The sequence below is a fragment of the Momordica charantia genome (assembly GCF_013281855.1).
Source record: "Momordica charantia cultivar OHB3-1 chromosome 10 unlocalized genomic scaffold, Mcharantia_2.0 BLBB01000010.1, whole genome shotgun sequence".
Lineage (NCBI taxonomy): Eukaryota > Viridiplantae > Streptophyta > Magnoliopsida > Cucurbitales > Cucurbitaceae > Momordica > Momordica charantia.
In genome coordinates, this window is record NW_028275158.1 from 14,327,994 (window position 1) to 14,345,114 (window position 17,121).

General features: G+C 40.7%; 1 protein-coding gene across 1 annotated transcript; it reads right to left on the reverse strand.

The window, feature by feature from the left end:
• Window positions 1-796: 796 nt before the first annotated feature.
• On the reverse strand, window positions 797-6,948 carry LOC148208623 (uncharacterized). Its single transcript, XM_088119128.1, has 12 exons — window positions 6,108-6,948; window positions 5,934-6,031; window positions 5,668-5,797; window positions 4,586-4,750; window positions 4,117-4,465; window positions 3,881-3,999; window positions 3,603-3,790; window positions 3,378-3,443; window positions 2,736-2,899; window positions 2,421-2,592; window positions 2,094-2,210; window positions 797-898 (listed from the first exon to the last, which is right to left on the reverse strand). The coding sequence occupies exons 1-12, from the start codon at window positions 6,946-6,948 to the stop codon at window positions 797-799; spliced, it is 2,511 nt and encodes an 836-aa protein (XP_087975254.1).
• Between the last annotated feature and the right edge of the window lie 10,173 nt (window positions 6,949-17,121).

A 17,121-nucleotide genomic window follows, 5' to 3' on the forward strand; every position in this document is an offset into this window, starting at 1 on the left:
GAAAAGCGTAGTCGTTGGTTCCTAAAGTAAAATGCATATCGTCCTTAGCATATTCTTGATTCTTTGTTGGCTAACTTGAAGTAATTCGGGCTAGGTTTTATCATTGTAAGTCCAAATCTCAAATCCAAAACAATTATTTGTGACCACTTCCCATTCACTATTCTTTAAAACTTTAGAGTTTGGAAATTATTTAGAAGTCCTTGAGGATCGATACTTGGATACTCCATCCATTTTATATTACTCTGACAGGTGTGCGCTTGCATCTATATAATTGTTACCACGCTTAGTGCGTGCGTTCAGCAAACAACCAGTCAGTCACGCCTTATCCTCTTAAGGGTTCTTTTAATCTCCGGATCAAAGGTCAGCCAACCAGACCCTGTGCTCATTACACAACTCCCTTAAAGGTTAGATATAACAATTAAGTCCAATGACAGAGGTATGCAACAATCACACATGAAATAATTCACTTGAAAAGAGTATGGTTTTGAAAAAAAAAAGTCCCCGGAACGGCGCCAAAAACTTGTTGGTACTTTCTCTACCTTCAAAAATATTAGAGACTCGTGCAAGCGCACACGGTCACCAGTAATACCTGGTAGTAATCCAAGGTCAAATCCTCAAGGTCTTGTTGCTTTTCAAAATCAAGTAATGTCGTGAAATGGTTCAAATATGCAATTCTGATATCGGAAAAAAATAGTGATGAAATGTTGTTGTTTGGGGTTTTAACTAGCAAGCAATTTAATAAAACTCAACCTGTTTGCTTCTTACCTTCGTCTTGATCCAAAACATGGAAAACACATTATGTTGGGGAAATTGCGCCAGACACAATTCCTGACTTTTCTTTGGATTTGCGTTCTACACTTTCACTACCACTTTTGCTTGCTGCAGAGACTAGGGTAACCTACAATCATATGCCTATGTGTGATTACAATCATAGAGAATATCTACCAACTCACTTACATTATAGGTCATAGGGTCTATGTCTAGGACCATGTTTTATGCGCTTATGCCTAAGTCACATCCCATATTGGTTTCTTATTGTTTTACCTAACTCACCTTTCCCAAGGTTGGGCTTTGGTGTATAAATCAAGTTCCAACTGGCGAAATGGAAAAAAACACGTAAAGAGAGGTTTTTAGAAACCAACCCAAAAAAGTGCCAGACACAATTCTGGGCAAATCCCGAGCGTGTTGAAAATCAAATCATTTTGACTAAGGGATTTCACCAAAAGGTTGATAACTAAGAATATAATTAAAGGAAAGTAAATGCACGAAAACATAAAGGAAGTATTTTTCATTGAATTTAAATAAATAAATAAGCCGTACAATGAGTTATAGTTTGACCCTCTTCTCTCTCGAGCGTGAAGGGAGTTGAAACACGCTGAAGAACTTTAAAAGAACATAATGAACAAAGAAGGAAAGTAAGAACTTTAATTAAAAGCAATACAAAAGGTAAAAGCGTGAAAAACAAAGAAATGAACAACTAGAACATAGACATAAACCCTAAAAACGTGTTCTACAACTAGGGAGCAACTAAAAGAAGATGAAATGAAGCTTGGAACAGATGGATTTCTACTGATGGGATAGCTTCCTTTTATAGCACCATAGGTTCGTTGAAACTGCCCTCCATTTTAGGTGAAAATGAGTTGAGATTCACCTAACCACCTCACTTGTACTTGGACTCACGGTTTTGAACATGTGGGAATGTCCTTTTGCCCTTCATTAATCAAAACGTGCGTTTTGACATTTTGTTCTCCAAAAATGCGACGGGGCAATTCTGCAAAAACAGATTTATGTTATTTTCTTCCAACTTTGACCGCATTTATCTCATATTTTTCCTAAAGTACCATAGATTGACTTTTGTCTAGAAATGTTCTATGTATGTTCTACTTTAAGAATAGTGGTTATTTTTTTTTTAAATAATAATGGGAAAGGGGTAAAAAATGTGGTGAAACAGAACTACCAACACATATTTCTACAGTAAAAAGTCAACCCTAACAAGTAACCATGATCCTATTAACGACTTCGGTTTGTCCATCCGTTTGTGGGTGACAAGTTGTTGAAGATAGTAGTTTTGTTCCCAACTTTCCGCACAATACCTTCCAAAAGTGACATAAGAACTTAACATCCCTATCACTAACAATAGTTCGAGAAATGCCATGTAACTTAACCATTTCTTTAAAGAATAGATTCGCAACTTGTTTGGCATCATTAGACTTTAAACATGGAATAAAATGTGCCAGCTTGCTAAAGATATCCACCACCACAAAAATACTATCCTTTCCTCTTTTTGACCTTGGTAACCCTAGCACAAAATCCATAGATATATCTAACCATGATGTTATGAGAAAGGGTAAAGGCGTATATAACCCGTGTGGCATAGTCCTAGACTTGGCTTGCTTGCATGTTATACAAGTCTCACATACCTTATTGACATCATGTCGCATTTTGGGCCAAAAGAAATGTTCGACAAGCATGTCCAAGGTCTTGGCAGCTTCAAAGTGACCCATAAGTCCTCCTCCGTTTGCATTCTTTTGACAAGTAGCTCTCGTGTGGATCTTTGGGGAATGCACAACTTGGCCTTCTTGAATAGGAATCCTTCAAACATAGTATAAGGCTAAAAAATTCCTCCATTAGTACAAATCTCAAAAGGACTAGCAAAATATGGTTCAATAGCATATATGGACTTGAGGTTCTCAAACCTTACGAGTTTGGTATTCAAAGTAGAGAAAAGAAAGTACCTCCTCGATAGTGCGTCGGCCACTATGTTCTCCTTACCTTTATTGTACTTGATCACATATGGAAATGTCTCTATGAACTCCAACCACTTGGCGTGCCTTCGGTTGAGTTTTTCTTGGCTCTTCAAATGCTTCAAGCTTTCATGATCTGTATGGATGACGAACTCCTTCGGCCATAGGTAGTGTTGCCAAGTTTGCAAAATTCTTATCAATGTGTATAGCTCATTGTCATACGTTAGGTAGTTCAAAGTTGCTCCACTAAGCTTTTCACCGAACTACGTGATCGGTCTTTGGTTTTGCATCAACACGGCTCCTATTCCAATGCCACTAGCATCACATTCAATTTCAAACGTTAGTTCAAAATTAGGCAAAGCAAGCAAAGAGGCATTACATAAACGAGATTTAAGAGTGTTGAAGGATTTATCTTGTTCGAGACCCCACTGAAACTTCACATTCTTCTTGACTAGCTCGTTGAAGGGAAAGGCAATCAAACTAAAATCTTTGATGAATCGCCAATAGAATCCGGGTAGACCATGGAAGCTTCGTATCTCACTTACGCTTTGAGGGGTCGACCATTCTTGATTTGCTTTGATCTTTTCTTGGCCACCACGTTTTGTTTCTTACTTTTCCAAGAAACTAAATTACCTCCGACAAATACACAATATCCTGAGGTTGATCTTCTATCTTCCTTAGAACCTGCGCAATCAACATCTGAAAAACATTCAATATTAAGATGACCATGATCTTTATATAACAAACCACGTCCAAGAGCACCTTTCAAATAACATAAAATATGTTCCAATGCGATCCAATGGTAAGTTGTAGGAGAACTCATAAACTGACTCATAATACTAACTGGATAAGCTATGCCTTCCCTACTAATCTCCTATACTTCTCAAGATCCTTCAACAACTCCCCTTCCTTTGTAAGTTGTAAATTAGGTATCATTGGGGTACTACGCGGCTTAGCAGCTAACTTTCCTGTTTCAGTTAACAGGTCAAGTACATATTTCCTCTGTGATAAGAGAATCCCCTTCTTGCTTCTTATTACCTCAATTCCTAAGAAATATTTCAGCACTCCCAAATCCTTCGTATGAAATTAACTATGAAGGAAAGTTTTGAGTGATAGGATGCCTGATGAATCATTACCAGTAATCACAATATCATCAACATATACAACCAGTAAGATAACACCAGACTCAGTTTGTTTATAGAAGACAGAATGGTCTGACTTACTCTTCTTCATTCCAAAGTTCTCAACCACCTGACTGAATTTTCCAAACCATGCTCGTGGACTTTGTTTCAACCCATATAAGGATTTACGAAGACGACATACCTTTCCATTCTCCCCCTGAGCAACAAACCCTGGTGGTTACTCCATGTACACTTTCTCTTGAAGATCACCATGGAAGAAGGCATTTTTAATATCAAGCTGATGTAACGGCCAATGGTGAATAGATGCCAAAGAAATGAATAACCTAACAGAAGTCAATTTAGCAACAGGAGAAAAAGTATCACTATAATCAATTCCATAAGTCTGCGCGTATCCTTTAGCAACAAGGCGAGCTTTCAAACGGGCAATGGATCCATCAGGATGAACTTTAAGAGTAAACACCCATTTACAACCGATAGGTTTTTTTTCTGCAGGAAGAGACACTAAATCCCAAGTACCATTGTCATCTAAGGCAGTCATTTCCTCCAACATAGCATCCCGCCAACCAGGATGAGACAAAGCTTCATGAACAGTTTTAGGAACATATACAGACTCAAGGGATGCAAGAAACAAACAAGTAGGTGAGGACAAATGGTTATATGAGACAAAAGAAGAAACAGGATAAGTACATTTACGCTTACCTTTTCTAAGAGAAATTGGAAGGTCATCACTTATTCCTGGATCCTCGGGCAAAGAAGCTGCTGGTATAGGGCATGAGTCCGTTGGAGGTTGCCGACGAGAATAAACTTGAGTAATGGTGGGAAGAGAAGGATCAGACACATAGGAAGATGTATTGCTAGGAAGCTCTTAAGTGGATGAGAGACAATGAAATATACAAGAAAGTCATAATCTTCTTGTGAACTCTCCCCCTGACTGGTAGTCAAAGATGATGAAAAAGGAGTATTTCCAAAGAATGTAACGTCAGGAGAGACAAGATATCTATTGAGATAAGGACAATAACATCGATACCCTTTTTGAACACGAGAATAACCAAGGAAAATGCATTTCAAGGACTTAGGGTCCAATTTGGTGAGCTGAGGGCGAACATCACGAACAAAACAGGTGCAACCAAATATTTTAGGTTTAATAGGAAATAAAGGTTGCATAGGACATAGAGTACGATAAGGTATTTGACCCTTAAGAACTGATGAAGGCATGCGATTAATCAGGAAGCAAGCCGTCGAAATAGCATCGGCCGGAAAATATTTTGGAACATGCATTTGAAACATTAAGGCCCTTGCTGTTTCGAAAAGATGTCTATTTTTTCATTCTGCAACTCCATTTTGAGACGGAGTATCGACACAGGAGGATTGGTGAAGAATAATTCACTCAAATAAGAGCCAAGAGCTCCAGAAAAATATTCTTTAGCATTATGACTTCATAGAACTTTAAGAGAGCCACCAAATTGAGTTCGAATTTCAGCATGAAAGTTACGAAAATGAGAAAGTAACTCAGAACGATGTTTCATTAAATATAACCCCAGTTACACGGGAAAAATCATCGACAAAGGTAACAAAGTACCGAAACCCACCTTTGGACTCAATAGGACACGGACCCCAAACATCAGAATGAACTAATTCAAAAAAGGTAGTAGCTCGTTTATTGACTATAGGATACAAACTAAGACGATGAAACTTAGCAAATTGACATGACTCACAATCTAAAGAGTGCAAGCTATGAAATTGAGGACGAAGACTCTTTAACATGGGGAGAGATGGCTGACCCAAACGACAATGTTCTTTGAAAGGAGTTGGCACTCGAGTGCAAACAGTGGCTGTAGGTATTTGTGTATCAAACGTGTAGAGGCCATTGGATTGACGCCCTTTACCAATAGTCTTCTTCGTCGTAAGATTCTGAAATAGGCAATAACCAGGGAAGAATAAGACAACAATTAAAATCACGGGTGAGTTTACTAACAGAGATCAAATTAAAAGAAAATTGTGGTAAATTTAAAACAGATGTTAGTGAAAGGGATGTGGAAAGATGAACTGTGTAAGAGCCAAGAACAGGAGAAGTTGTGCCATTTGCTATGGTAACATCAGGCAAAGATGTAGATGGGGAGAAATTAGCAAATAAGTTAGGGTTACCTGACATATGATTTGTCGCACCAGAGTCAATGACCCATTTTGATGTGGAGGAAATAAGACAATTCACTGGTGTTACCTGACTCAGCGATGGCGGTAATCGGATTAGAGGACGATGCCGTCAATGACTCTTGATACTGTTGGAACTTAGCAAATTCTTCCGCAGGAATTGTAACTAACTTGCCAACATTATCAGGAATAGATGCAACATGGGCAGACTGTGTTTTCTGACCTTTATTCAATAGCTTTCTACATTCTCGTTTTGTATGACCAGGCTTATGGCGATAATTGCAAAAAATAATATCTCCTGAATTTGACTTTGGAGCACTAGAACGTTGAGCGTTCGAAGTCGTGGAATTCCCTTGGTAGGTATTACCTCTGTTTGCATTTGTACTACGTCTAACCAAAGCACTATTAGACTGAGATGACAAGATGGGTTGTGACTTCTCAACTCGAAGTACTCCAGTGTATGCCTCCTCTAAAGCTGGAATTTCCGAACCAGAGAGTAATTGGCCTTTGGCCATATCAAATCTAGGTGGAAGACCAAGAAGAAAACTGATAACTGCTAGTTGTTCGCGTTGGGCAAGCCGAACTTTTGCATCATTACTATCTGGGAGTAATGCATTAAACTTTGTGTAAATTTGTTTGTGTTCCATAAAGTAATTTGTAAGAGATTGGTCACCAAACTCAGGTTGGTAGAAGCACTTGCAGATTTCAAATATTCGACTAACATTTCCTTTTCTAGAATAAAGGAATTCTAAATATTTAAGTAACTCTTTAACGTACTCACATTCATTGACCAAGCCAATAATGTCACCCTCAATCGAATTCTTGATCTGCAGAACCAGTCGAGCATCATTCTGTAACCAAGCTTTCTTGCTCTCATCCTTAGGCGGATCCTCAGTTATGTGATCGTCCATATTAATACTTCACAAAAAAAGACGAACATTGATTTTCCATGAAGAATAGTTTGATCAATTCAACTTGTGTTCTGTGATTTTTGATATCATTGGGATCACCTCAGAAGTTACGATTGATTTCTTCTCAGCCATAACAAACAAGCGAACTTATTTGAACAAAACGACAGAACCAAACTAAACCACTTGAACCAAACAAAACAGTCGGCGGCGGCGGCGGCGGCGGTGATCGGCAACGGCGATGGTCGGCGGCAGCGGTGGTGGTGTTGGATAGCAATGAACAAAAACCCTAAGGCACAAAACGCACAAAACCCTAATGGGTCCAACACCCTAATGGGCACAAAACCCTAATGGGGATCAAAACCCTAATGGGCAGAAAACCCTAATGGGCATCAAAACCCTAATGGGCACAAAACCTAGAGCTCTGATACCATGTAGAGACTAAGGTTGGAGAGAATCCAATGTACTCTATTCTCATTATTAAAGTCTATATATATAGACAAATATACAAGGTTGACCTAATACTATAAGGAGAAGGTAAATGACAAATTAATATTAATACAAGAATATAAAATATACTAATATATACTCTAACAAAACAAAAGCTGAGATTAGCAAAAGATACTAATATATACTAATGTAGAAACCTAGGCTCTCTTCATGCAAAAGCTACACTTCTTGAGATTAGCAAAGAGCCTCTCGACCCTAAAGGTAACTAACACACACTTCACGTGTTCCACGTTCTCATCCAATGATTTAGAATATAGTAGCTAGGATGCATCAAAGTAAACCACAACAAATTTTCCTGGATATTCTCTCAAGACATGGTTCATTGCCTCATAAAAGTGCTAGGTGCGTTGGTCAATCCAAAAGGCATTACTAACCATTCAAACAAACAAAGTTTTGTTTTGCGGTCTTCCATTCATCACCTATTTGCATCCTAATTTGATAATATCCGAATTTTAAATCAATTTTAGTGAACAAACTACAACCATGGAATTCATCAAGCATATCATCTAACCTTGGTATTGGATGTCTATATTTAATGGTGATCTTGTTAATAGCCCTACAATCTACACACATGCGCCAATATCCATCCTTTCTAGGCATAAGTAAAACGGGAACGCTACAAGAGTAAGAGATTCTCTTACATACTTGTGAGCAAGCAACTCCTCCACTTGCTTTTAGATCTCTTCGACCTCCTTGGGGATGGTTCGATACGCCGATCGATCGGGAATTTGGGATGTCGAAACGAAATCGATTTTTTGTTTTATTCCTCTTAATGGTGGGAGCTCCTTAGGCATTTCTTCGGGAAACACGTCCTTGAATTCCTGTAAAAGCTTAACAAAAACACTAGGCAATGTATGTTGAAGTTATAAAGTTAGGAGACACGTACCTTTGCACATAAACATGAGGAGCATTTGGTTATAACACAAGGCTTTCTTGATCTCACTTGAACCTACCATGAGACTCACGATCTTCTTACCTTTTATAGGAGGTTTGTCCTTTTCTTGTCGAGCTTGAGCAATCTTCTTGATCTCGGCCTCCTTTCTTCTTTCTTCCAACTTCTTTTGGTCAGTCCTTACCTCCCTTGGAGATAATGGTAGTAGTGTGGTTTTTGTACCGTTAAATGAGTATTTGTTGTGAAAACCATCATACCTCACTCTCTTGTTATATTTCCAAGGTCGTCCAAGTAGCAAATCACATGTGTGCATGGGTACAACGTCGCAAATAACTTCGTCTCTGTACCTTCCTATAGAAAAAGGAACTAAGACTTGGTGTTGGACCTTGATTTCCCCACTATTTGTCAACAATTGTAGATCATATGGTCATGGATGGGGTGTGGTGGTTAACTTTAACCGTTCCACGGTGTCGGTACTAATGACATTAGCACAACTTCCACTATCAATAAGGATACTACAAGGGATAGCTTTAATAGTGCATCGTGCATAGAAGAGGTTGTCTCTTTGCTCTCCCAAGGTATCTTCCTTTGGTTGCGCACTGAGGATCCTTCTAGCAACTAAGGCATACTTGCTTGACGTACTTGCTCCTTCTCCGTAGGTGGCTTCTATCCTCCTTAGTGACTCCATCCTACACAAGTAAAGGTTAGTATAAACAAAGAAAATTTATCTCTCACTCCCTTACTTATCCTTTCGGCTTCCTCTCGTTTGGTAGGGTGAGTATAAGCCTACAAGCAACTTTGCAAATATATATATATATATTATGACTAAGGGTGAATGGAATAGATGATAGCAAAGATAAGAATCAAATGTTAACAAACAAAGACCAAATGAAATTAAGAAACAAAAGATATCAAATGATGATTAAGAAGGATGAGACAAGATATAAACAAAACAAGATAAATGACACCTTAAGCCTAATGCTTTTGGTTTCTAAAGACTTGACAACAATATGCAAGTTGATGTCAAAGCTAAACAAAGAAAAACTATGCAATAAAAATCAATGAAATAAAAAATAAACATAATAGATGTACAGAAACCCACTTTATAGTACAACACACATAAAAAGATTTTCTTACTAACAAACAGTGAACTTGGTGGCAAGAGGGGTATCTTTGGATGAAGGGTGCGTGATGTATACAACTCAGATGGGGCTCCAACCAGTGGCAAATGGTAGCACAACCAGCGTACATGATGTATGTGGGCTGTCAAAAGGTTTGGAATTCGTTGGAGGGGGCTGCTCTTTCAAACAAAATTATGGGGCTGCTATTTCAAAGAAAATTCTAGGGCTGCACAAAGGCCTCTCTCGGGTAGCCCAGTGGGTTAGGTGGCTGTTCTCCTTCTTTTTGGCTGTCAAAATTTGTCAAAATAATCCAACAATATTTTTAAATCAAAATATAATCAATGTTAGGATTATTTGCAAAAAAGAAATCGATTTGGACAATATTTGATTGCCCAAATATTTTCCCAAAATCGTCCAGCTTCAAATATGGAAAATTTTATGCTTTGAAATCTTCTCTTATTTCGCCAATAACTTCTGCTACAGAACTCGGATGGTGGCGATCTACATGTCCCTGAAAAGCTCTTTCAAAGACCTTTAATTTGGTACCTGATGTGGCTTTATTTAGCAAAAAGGTCAGCAAGATATGATTCGTTGAAGTTGGAACTATGTACTCTTGACTACTGCAGGATTTTCTAGAAAATAGTTTTTACAAAAAACTCGATAACTTCTAAACTACAGATTAAAAATTAATGATTATGGGCTCTCTTAAAAGCTAACTCAGAGTTCTTTCGAATGGCATAAATTTCACTCAATTTAGACTTTGGAGCAAAAAGTTAAGAATTTTTTAAGTTGGCTCTTGGTTTTGTGCTCTCTGCAGGTTTCTCTCAAACTCTGAGGTTGAAAGAAAAATTGGTAACATTGGAAATAGGGCTCTGAATAAAGTGAAACTTGTTTTGTTGGAAAGCTTTTGAGGTGTTGAACACAAGCAAACAAGTTTTGTGCACTTTAAAGTAATTTTTGAAATCAAAATTTCTTTTACAAGAATAATAGATCAAAAGTTGGCACGCGGAATAACAAGAACAATGAAACTTTTCTTTTATGAGATTTTCGAAAAAAAGGAATGAAAAGATATTTAAAGACTGAAAATAAACATATATCCCAGTCTAGAGCCTAAGCTTGGATATCAAATGATACGTGACGATCCAAGTGTATTGAGCTACTCGAGCCACAAGCCACATGAATCCAATCGTATAGTTGGTTCAACCCGAAAGGCTAAGAGTTAGAATATTACCTTTGCAGCCATTACCTTGAGTAGACAGAATACTCACTATGCTCGAGGCCGGAAACAGTCCAAAAGTTTGATGACCAATTAAACAAGCATGCTCCGATGGGTCAAATACGAAAACCAAAGTTCAACCACACAAAGGGATTCGAAATTTGAAGGGGGTTTGCACACGGCAAAGGGAAAAACACTCTATATTTTTATTCAAATTGTCATTCAAAAGATGCCTCAACAATTACGGGGTACACGCCTATATATAGGCCAAGATCCTTGGTCTTTTAAGGAAATAACAAATATTAAAAAGAAAATAAAAATTGATAATTCTAAGAGTTGCAAAACTTGCCTAAAGTTGGAATTTAAATTTGATAAATAAAATGAAAATAAAACAAATCCAAATTCAAATCAAATCCCATAAAATAAACCAAAATCATAAGGAAATATTTTCCTTATATCGGATTGAGTGGGGGCCAAGGTAAGGCTGTGCAGTCGGTTGGCGTGCGCGGAGACAAGGCTGACATGGTTGGCACGCGCATGGGTGGTAGACAAGGGCGCTGGGCATGCTGGTGTTGGGTGCTGGGCGTTGGTGCTGATGGCATGCGGGGCGCTGGGCGGCAGGGGTGTTGATAGGCATGTCGTGCGCGCGGGTGTGGGTGCTGATGACGTCGGGGTGCTTGGGCGTGGGATGCGCGGGCACGCATGGCTGCGTGCATAGGCGCTGGGTGTCACAATCACACTTTTCAAAGGACTCGTAAAGCGATTGTGCGGCACTTGCTCTTGCCCATGAGCAAGTCAGCCAACGTGAATCGGATAGCCGGTGGCACTACGGCTATATATCACAATCTCCACCCCCGTCCTCGAGAAAACGGTTTTGGAAAACGGGGTTAGAGAAAAAACGTTTGGAAAATGTTTGAAGACAGTTTGGAAAGCTTGTTGTATGCTTGAAGGCAAGAGAATAGATTAGCGGCAAGACAAGAATACAATTCGATGTAGGGATGAGAGTACGTGTACCCCCCTAAGGTATATTATAAAGCATTTTGCCTTTGGCAGGTGTGAACATGCAAAGTGGCGAGGAGTCACTCGCCACCAAAAGTACAATAAAAAGTAAATAACATGCAAAAGTAAATACATGGCATAAAAGTAGGATGAAAGATGCTATCATGGGCATGCAGCCATGGCCAACATGCACTAGACGAGCATGACCATGACATCCTCCCCCACTTAAATGGTTGACGTCCCTGTCAACTGACATTGCTCGAACTCCGCGATCTGGGTTGATGCTGATTTCAAATCTTTTGCACGCTCCCAACTGATTTCTTCATCTAGAAGCCCTGTCCATTTGACTAAGAATTCATGTACGTCCCTTCTCGGTCGTCCAACTCGACGAGTTTTTTCAGCTAAGATTTCTTCAACTTCTTTGTCCTTCTTGTTGTTCAAGGTGACTGCTGGTCTGATCACTTCGTTACATGCGGGATCAATGGTGTCGGGGTGATAGGATTTCAAGTTGCTCACATGAATCACTTGGTGGATTTTCATCCATGAGAGTAATTAGACCCTGTATGATGTCTTCCCGACCTTCTGAATAACGTTGACTGGACATTCGTATTTTTGCACAAGGCGTTGATCTTTGTTACCTCGGAATCAGAGCTGTTCCGGGCATAATTTAATGAGCACTTGATCTCTTACTTGAAATTCTAACGGTATGCGCTTCTTCATGTGCTTAGACGCCTTCTCAAGGTATGCTCAGGCAACATCTGTGGATTGTCGCCATTCTTTGGTGAAGTTATAAGCTTGGGGGTTCTTTCCTGCATAAGGATGGTCGATGATGTGAGGTAACACAGGTATGCACTCGCATACTATTTCAAAAGGAGCCTTCCCTATAGTAGTGCTCTTCTGGCAGTTGAAATAAAACTGGGCTACATCAAGCATTTGTATCCAGTTTTTCTGTTGAGAATCAATGAAGTGGCGGAGGTATTACTCCAACATGCTATTGAAGCCTTCTGTCTGACCATCGGTTTGCGGGTGGTAGCTTGATGATATGTTCAAGTTGGAGCCAAGTAGTTGGAAGAGTTCCGTCTAGAAGGTTCGAGTGAATCTTCCATCTCTATCACTCACGATGCTCTCGGGGACACCCTATAGTTTCACAATGTTCTTCAAGAATAGCTGTGCTGTCATCTCTGCATAACACATCTTCGAAGTTGGGACAAAGTTGCGTATTTGGAGAATCTATCGACAGTAACAAGGATACCTTCGGATTTTCCAACCTTGGGCAGGTGGGTGATGAAGTCCAGGGATATGCTCTCACAAGGCCTTGATGGCACTGGAAGGGGCTCCAGTAAGACCGCAATTTTAGTCATCTCGACATTGTCTCGTTGACAGATGAGACACATCTTGATGTATTGCATAACGTCGTCTCGCAAGTTCGGCTAGTAGTACCCTTTTTTCAGTAGGGCATAAGTTCTCTGCCACCCAGCGTGGCCAGCCCACATGGTGTCATGGCATTCTCCCATCAGGAGTTTCCTCAGGTCTCCTGCTCGCGGAACATAGAGACAATTGCCTTTGGTAAAAAAGAGGCGACTTCGACTCAAAAATGGCAGGTCTTCCCGTCTTTCGCTAGCTGAATGATTGTTTGTCCTGCTGGATCATCTTTTAGGTGTGCCTTGATGGCTTCACGAATAGACCCCGTCAACTGACTTGCTTTCAGATGAGCTAACATGCACAGGACCGCATGTTCACTCTTTCGACTAAGGGCGTCTGCCGCTTGGTTTGTCCGACCAGGCCAGTGTTCGAATGAAGTCGAATTTTGTGAGGTACTCTTGTCATCGGGCTTGTTTCAAGGACAACTTCAGTTGATTGAAGAAATGACATATCAAACTGTTGTTGGTTTTGACAACGAACTTGGAGCCTAAGAGATATTGTAACGCCCCATGTCTTTCAGGTTAGTTAGTTTCGAATTATGAGATTTTCATTTAATTCTAAATTAATTTTAATTAAATTTATGTATATCGTATTGCACGTGATTGGTTTTATCTCAGGTTGGGATGGGTTTTTCTTTTGGGTTTTGTTTATGCTGGGCTTTTAGTTGGGTTGGTTTGGTTTTAAAACAAAGGGCAAAATAAAAGAAACCCTAGGGAAAAGAATCAAATTATCTTTTCCTTTTCCCCACTTTCAGCCGCCGTACCCCTGCCCACATCGTTCCTTCTTCTTCTCCGTCCACATCGTTACTCGCCGGCGCCTTCTTCGTCCGGCCAACAGTTCGCGCGCGCAGCATCCTTTCGCAACAGCGGCAGCGCACGGCGGCAGCGTCTCCTCCGCGGAACAGCAGCGACGGTGAGCTCGGTACAGCGGTGCGAAACCCAGGCAGTGTTCGCGGCGTTTCGACTTCGACGGATTCCGGGTATTACCGACGGTTTCTTCGATTTCGGCTGCGTGAAGCTCGTCTCCAGTGGCCGGCCAGCAGTAGGAAGCTTTGATGGTGGCTGTTGTTCCAGTCTGGGCGCGATTTTCTTGTCGAAAGTAGCGTTCGGGCACTTTTGGCATCAACCCACATCTGATCTAACCCGTTACGCGTAACCCACCCGTCGTTTAAGCCGTTTCAACGTTTTCGGCAAGGACCCAATCGATTTTTGTTGCTTTCGACTCGAGAACTAGGAGCGTTAGGCGTGGGTAAGTAGACAAGGGGCATGTGCGTGCGTTAATGTGTATTAGTTGGTTTCTATTGTGCTGTTTTGTGATGTTTAATATTGATTTTGATACGCTATTGTGCTAGGTAACTCTCGTTTGTGTTAATCTGTATGCTTGGTGTAGTGTTGAATATTCGTCGGTGATAATGGTGGAATTTTGTATTGTTAAACTGCTGAGAATTGTTGTGGAATGATGTGTGTTTATAAAGGATGCTCGTTAAAATGGAATTATTGCGATTATGATTTCTTATGATGTGAGCGTGCTAGTACAGTTTATATAAATGTCTCTTTATGATGCGAGCGTGCTGGTTGAGTATATATAAACGTTTCTTTATTATGCGAGCGTGCTGGTCCGAGTCATATTATTTTCTTATGAGATGTGGGTGTAATAGAAGCATGTTTTCGGACCCTGTTTGCAGGATAGGGGTTGTTGTGGAGTTGGTTATGATAAGGAACGTTGGATTATTGGGGAAAGTGAATGGGTAAGTGTCAGGGCCTCGGGTATAAATGGTCGGGGGCTGATACGTCACTAATTGGGTATCGAGGCCTCGGGTAAAAATGGTCGAGGGTCGATATGCCAATATTGGATAAAGATGAGTGTCGAGACCTCGGGTATAAATGGTCGAGGGTCAATGCGAGGAGTCATTTGAAAGGAAAACTATTGGGGCCTTGGGTAAAAATGGTCAAGAGCCAATAGATTGTAAAGTCATCGAGGCCTTGGGTAAAAATGGTCGAGGGTCGATGCAGCAGTGTCGGGGCTCTAGGTAAAAATGGTCAGGGGCCGACACTACTCGAAAGAGTTAGCCTTGGAAAGGTAGGATAGCTGTGATGAGCATAGTGGTGCTTGAGATGTTAGGGAGCCTCGAGGTTGGTAGTTGAATCGTACATGGTTGTGGTTATCGCCGGATCTTATAGAGCGTGTCTATGTTTGATCGTATAATGTGACGAAGAGCATGACTATGAATGTTTCATGATTTTGGAGCATGATGTTTGCGTGTAGTTGGTAAGGGCTACTTACGGAGTATATTTTTGTATACTCACCCCCCCCCCATGCAATTATTGTTTCAGGCGGAGATTTTGTTGACGATCATGGCGATGACGTGGAGGAGACATGACGAGAGAGGACCATAGGCTGCGTAGTTACTTTTGCTTTGCTTAGGTTTAGATGGTTTATACTTTATTGCTTGGACAACAAACTACTTGTTCCTATCTGTTTAATTGGGAGGTTATCACTTGTTGTCTACTTTGACTCAGAATAGGTGCTTATTTTAGTTTCTTCCATTCATTGAGTTTGCTTAGTTGGAATAATGGAATTGCTTTATGGAGTTGTCCACGGATGACGATTGATTGATAATCTATAGGATTGATTTTTGGTGAATTGATGGGAGTTGAAGCTTTATTTTATATAATTATTTCACAAGGAGTTAGTTATCTCGTGTTTAGAGATAAGGTTAAACAGGTGGTTAGTTAACGTTACCTAGAAGCGTGTAAAACGTTCCGGGGCATTACAGATATTGTCTCCAGGCACTTAGGTAGTGGACTACTGCCAACATCTCTTTTTCAGAGGCCACATACCTCTTTTCTGCGTCGTTCAACTTTCGGCTTTCATAGCCACTGGGTGTCTATCTTGCAGGCGAACACCACCTAGGGCGAAGTCTGAGGCATCAGTTTCTACCTCAAACGGCTTGGTGACATCCGCGATACCAAGCAGTGGTCCTTCCATCATGGCTTTCTTTAGTTTATCGAAAGCCGCTTGACGCTCCGGAGTCCAACTCCAAGTATTACTTTTCTTCAGGAGTTCGGTTAATGGTCCCACCTTCTTCGAGAATCCTTCGACAAATTTTCGATAATAGTTTGCTAGCCCAAGAAAAGACTGCAGTTCTGTGACGGAACTCGAAACTTTCCAATCTTGGATAGCCTAGACCTTTCCGTCCTCCATGCCAATTCAGCCACACTCGATCACGTGGCCTAGGAAGTTGATGAATTTTTGGCAAAAGCACATTTCTCTCTCTTCATATATAATTCATTCTCTCTCAGCTTCTCAAAGATCAACTGCAAGTGGGTCTGGTGTTCCACCATGGAAGAACTGTAGACTACTATGTCGTCGAGGTAAACTACCACAAATTTGTCGAGATACTCATGGAACACTTGATTCATCAAGGTGCAAAACATCGCTAGGTCATTGTTAAGGCCAAAGGGCATAATAAGGAATTCGAAGGCCCCATATCTCGTGACAGAGGTCGTCCTGGGCTCGTCTCCCACTACAATGCGCACTTCGTAGTATCCAAACCTCAATTCTAGCTTGGAAAGTATTTGGCCCCGTGGAGGCGATCGAATAGATCGGTGATGATCGGCAATGGGTACTTATTGCGTAACGTGAACTTGTTCAAGGCGCGATAGTCGATTCACAAGCGGAGACTGCTATCCTTCTTCTTTTTAAAAAAGACTGAGGCCCTATAGGGAGCCTTTGCTGGGTGGATGAATCCTGCATTCAACAATTCATCCAGCTACTTCCTGAGTTCGGCCAATTCAAGAGGCCACGCGGTAAGCGTTCTTAACGGGCAGTTTTGTCCCTAGGACCAGCTCGATTTCATGGTCGATTCCCCTACGCGGCGGTAGGGACTTTGGCAGACTGTCGGGCATAACGTCTGCGTAGTGAGCTATGACTTGTTGGATCTCACTGGGAATTACTTCTTTACTGCTCTCTTCTTCGATCACTGGGATGGCCATAAATGTTGGTTCGTCATGAGC

Bases quoted from the DNA above. Each gene is read 5' to 3' on its own strand.
- LOC148208623 (XM_088119128.1), bottom strand. From the start codon at position 6,948: ATGGACGATCACATAACTGAGGATCCGCCTAAGGATGAGAGCAAGAAA. The intron at 3,444-3,602 runs GCATAGCTTATC...AATGTTTTTCAG, and splicing joins ATAGGAGATTAGTAGGGAAG to ATGTTGATTGCGCAGGTTCT. The intron at 2,900-3,377 runs GTAATTTAGTTT...CTATGGCCGAAG, and splicing joins ATATTGTGTATTTGTCGGAG to GAGTTCGTCATCCATACAGA.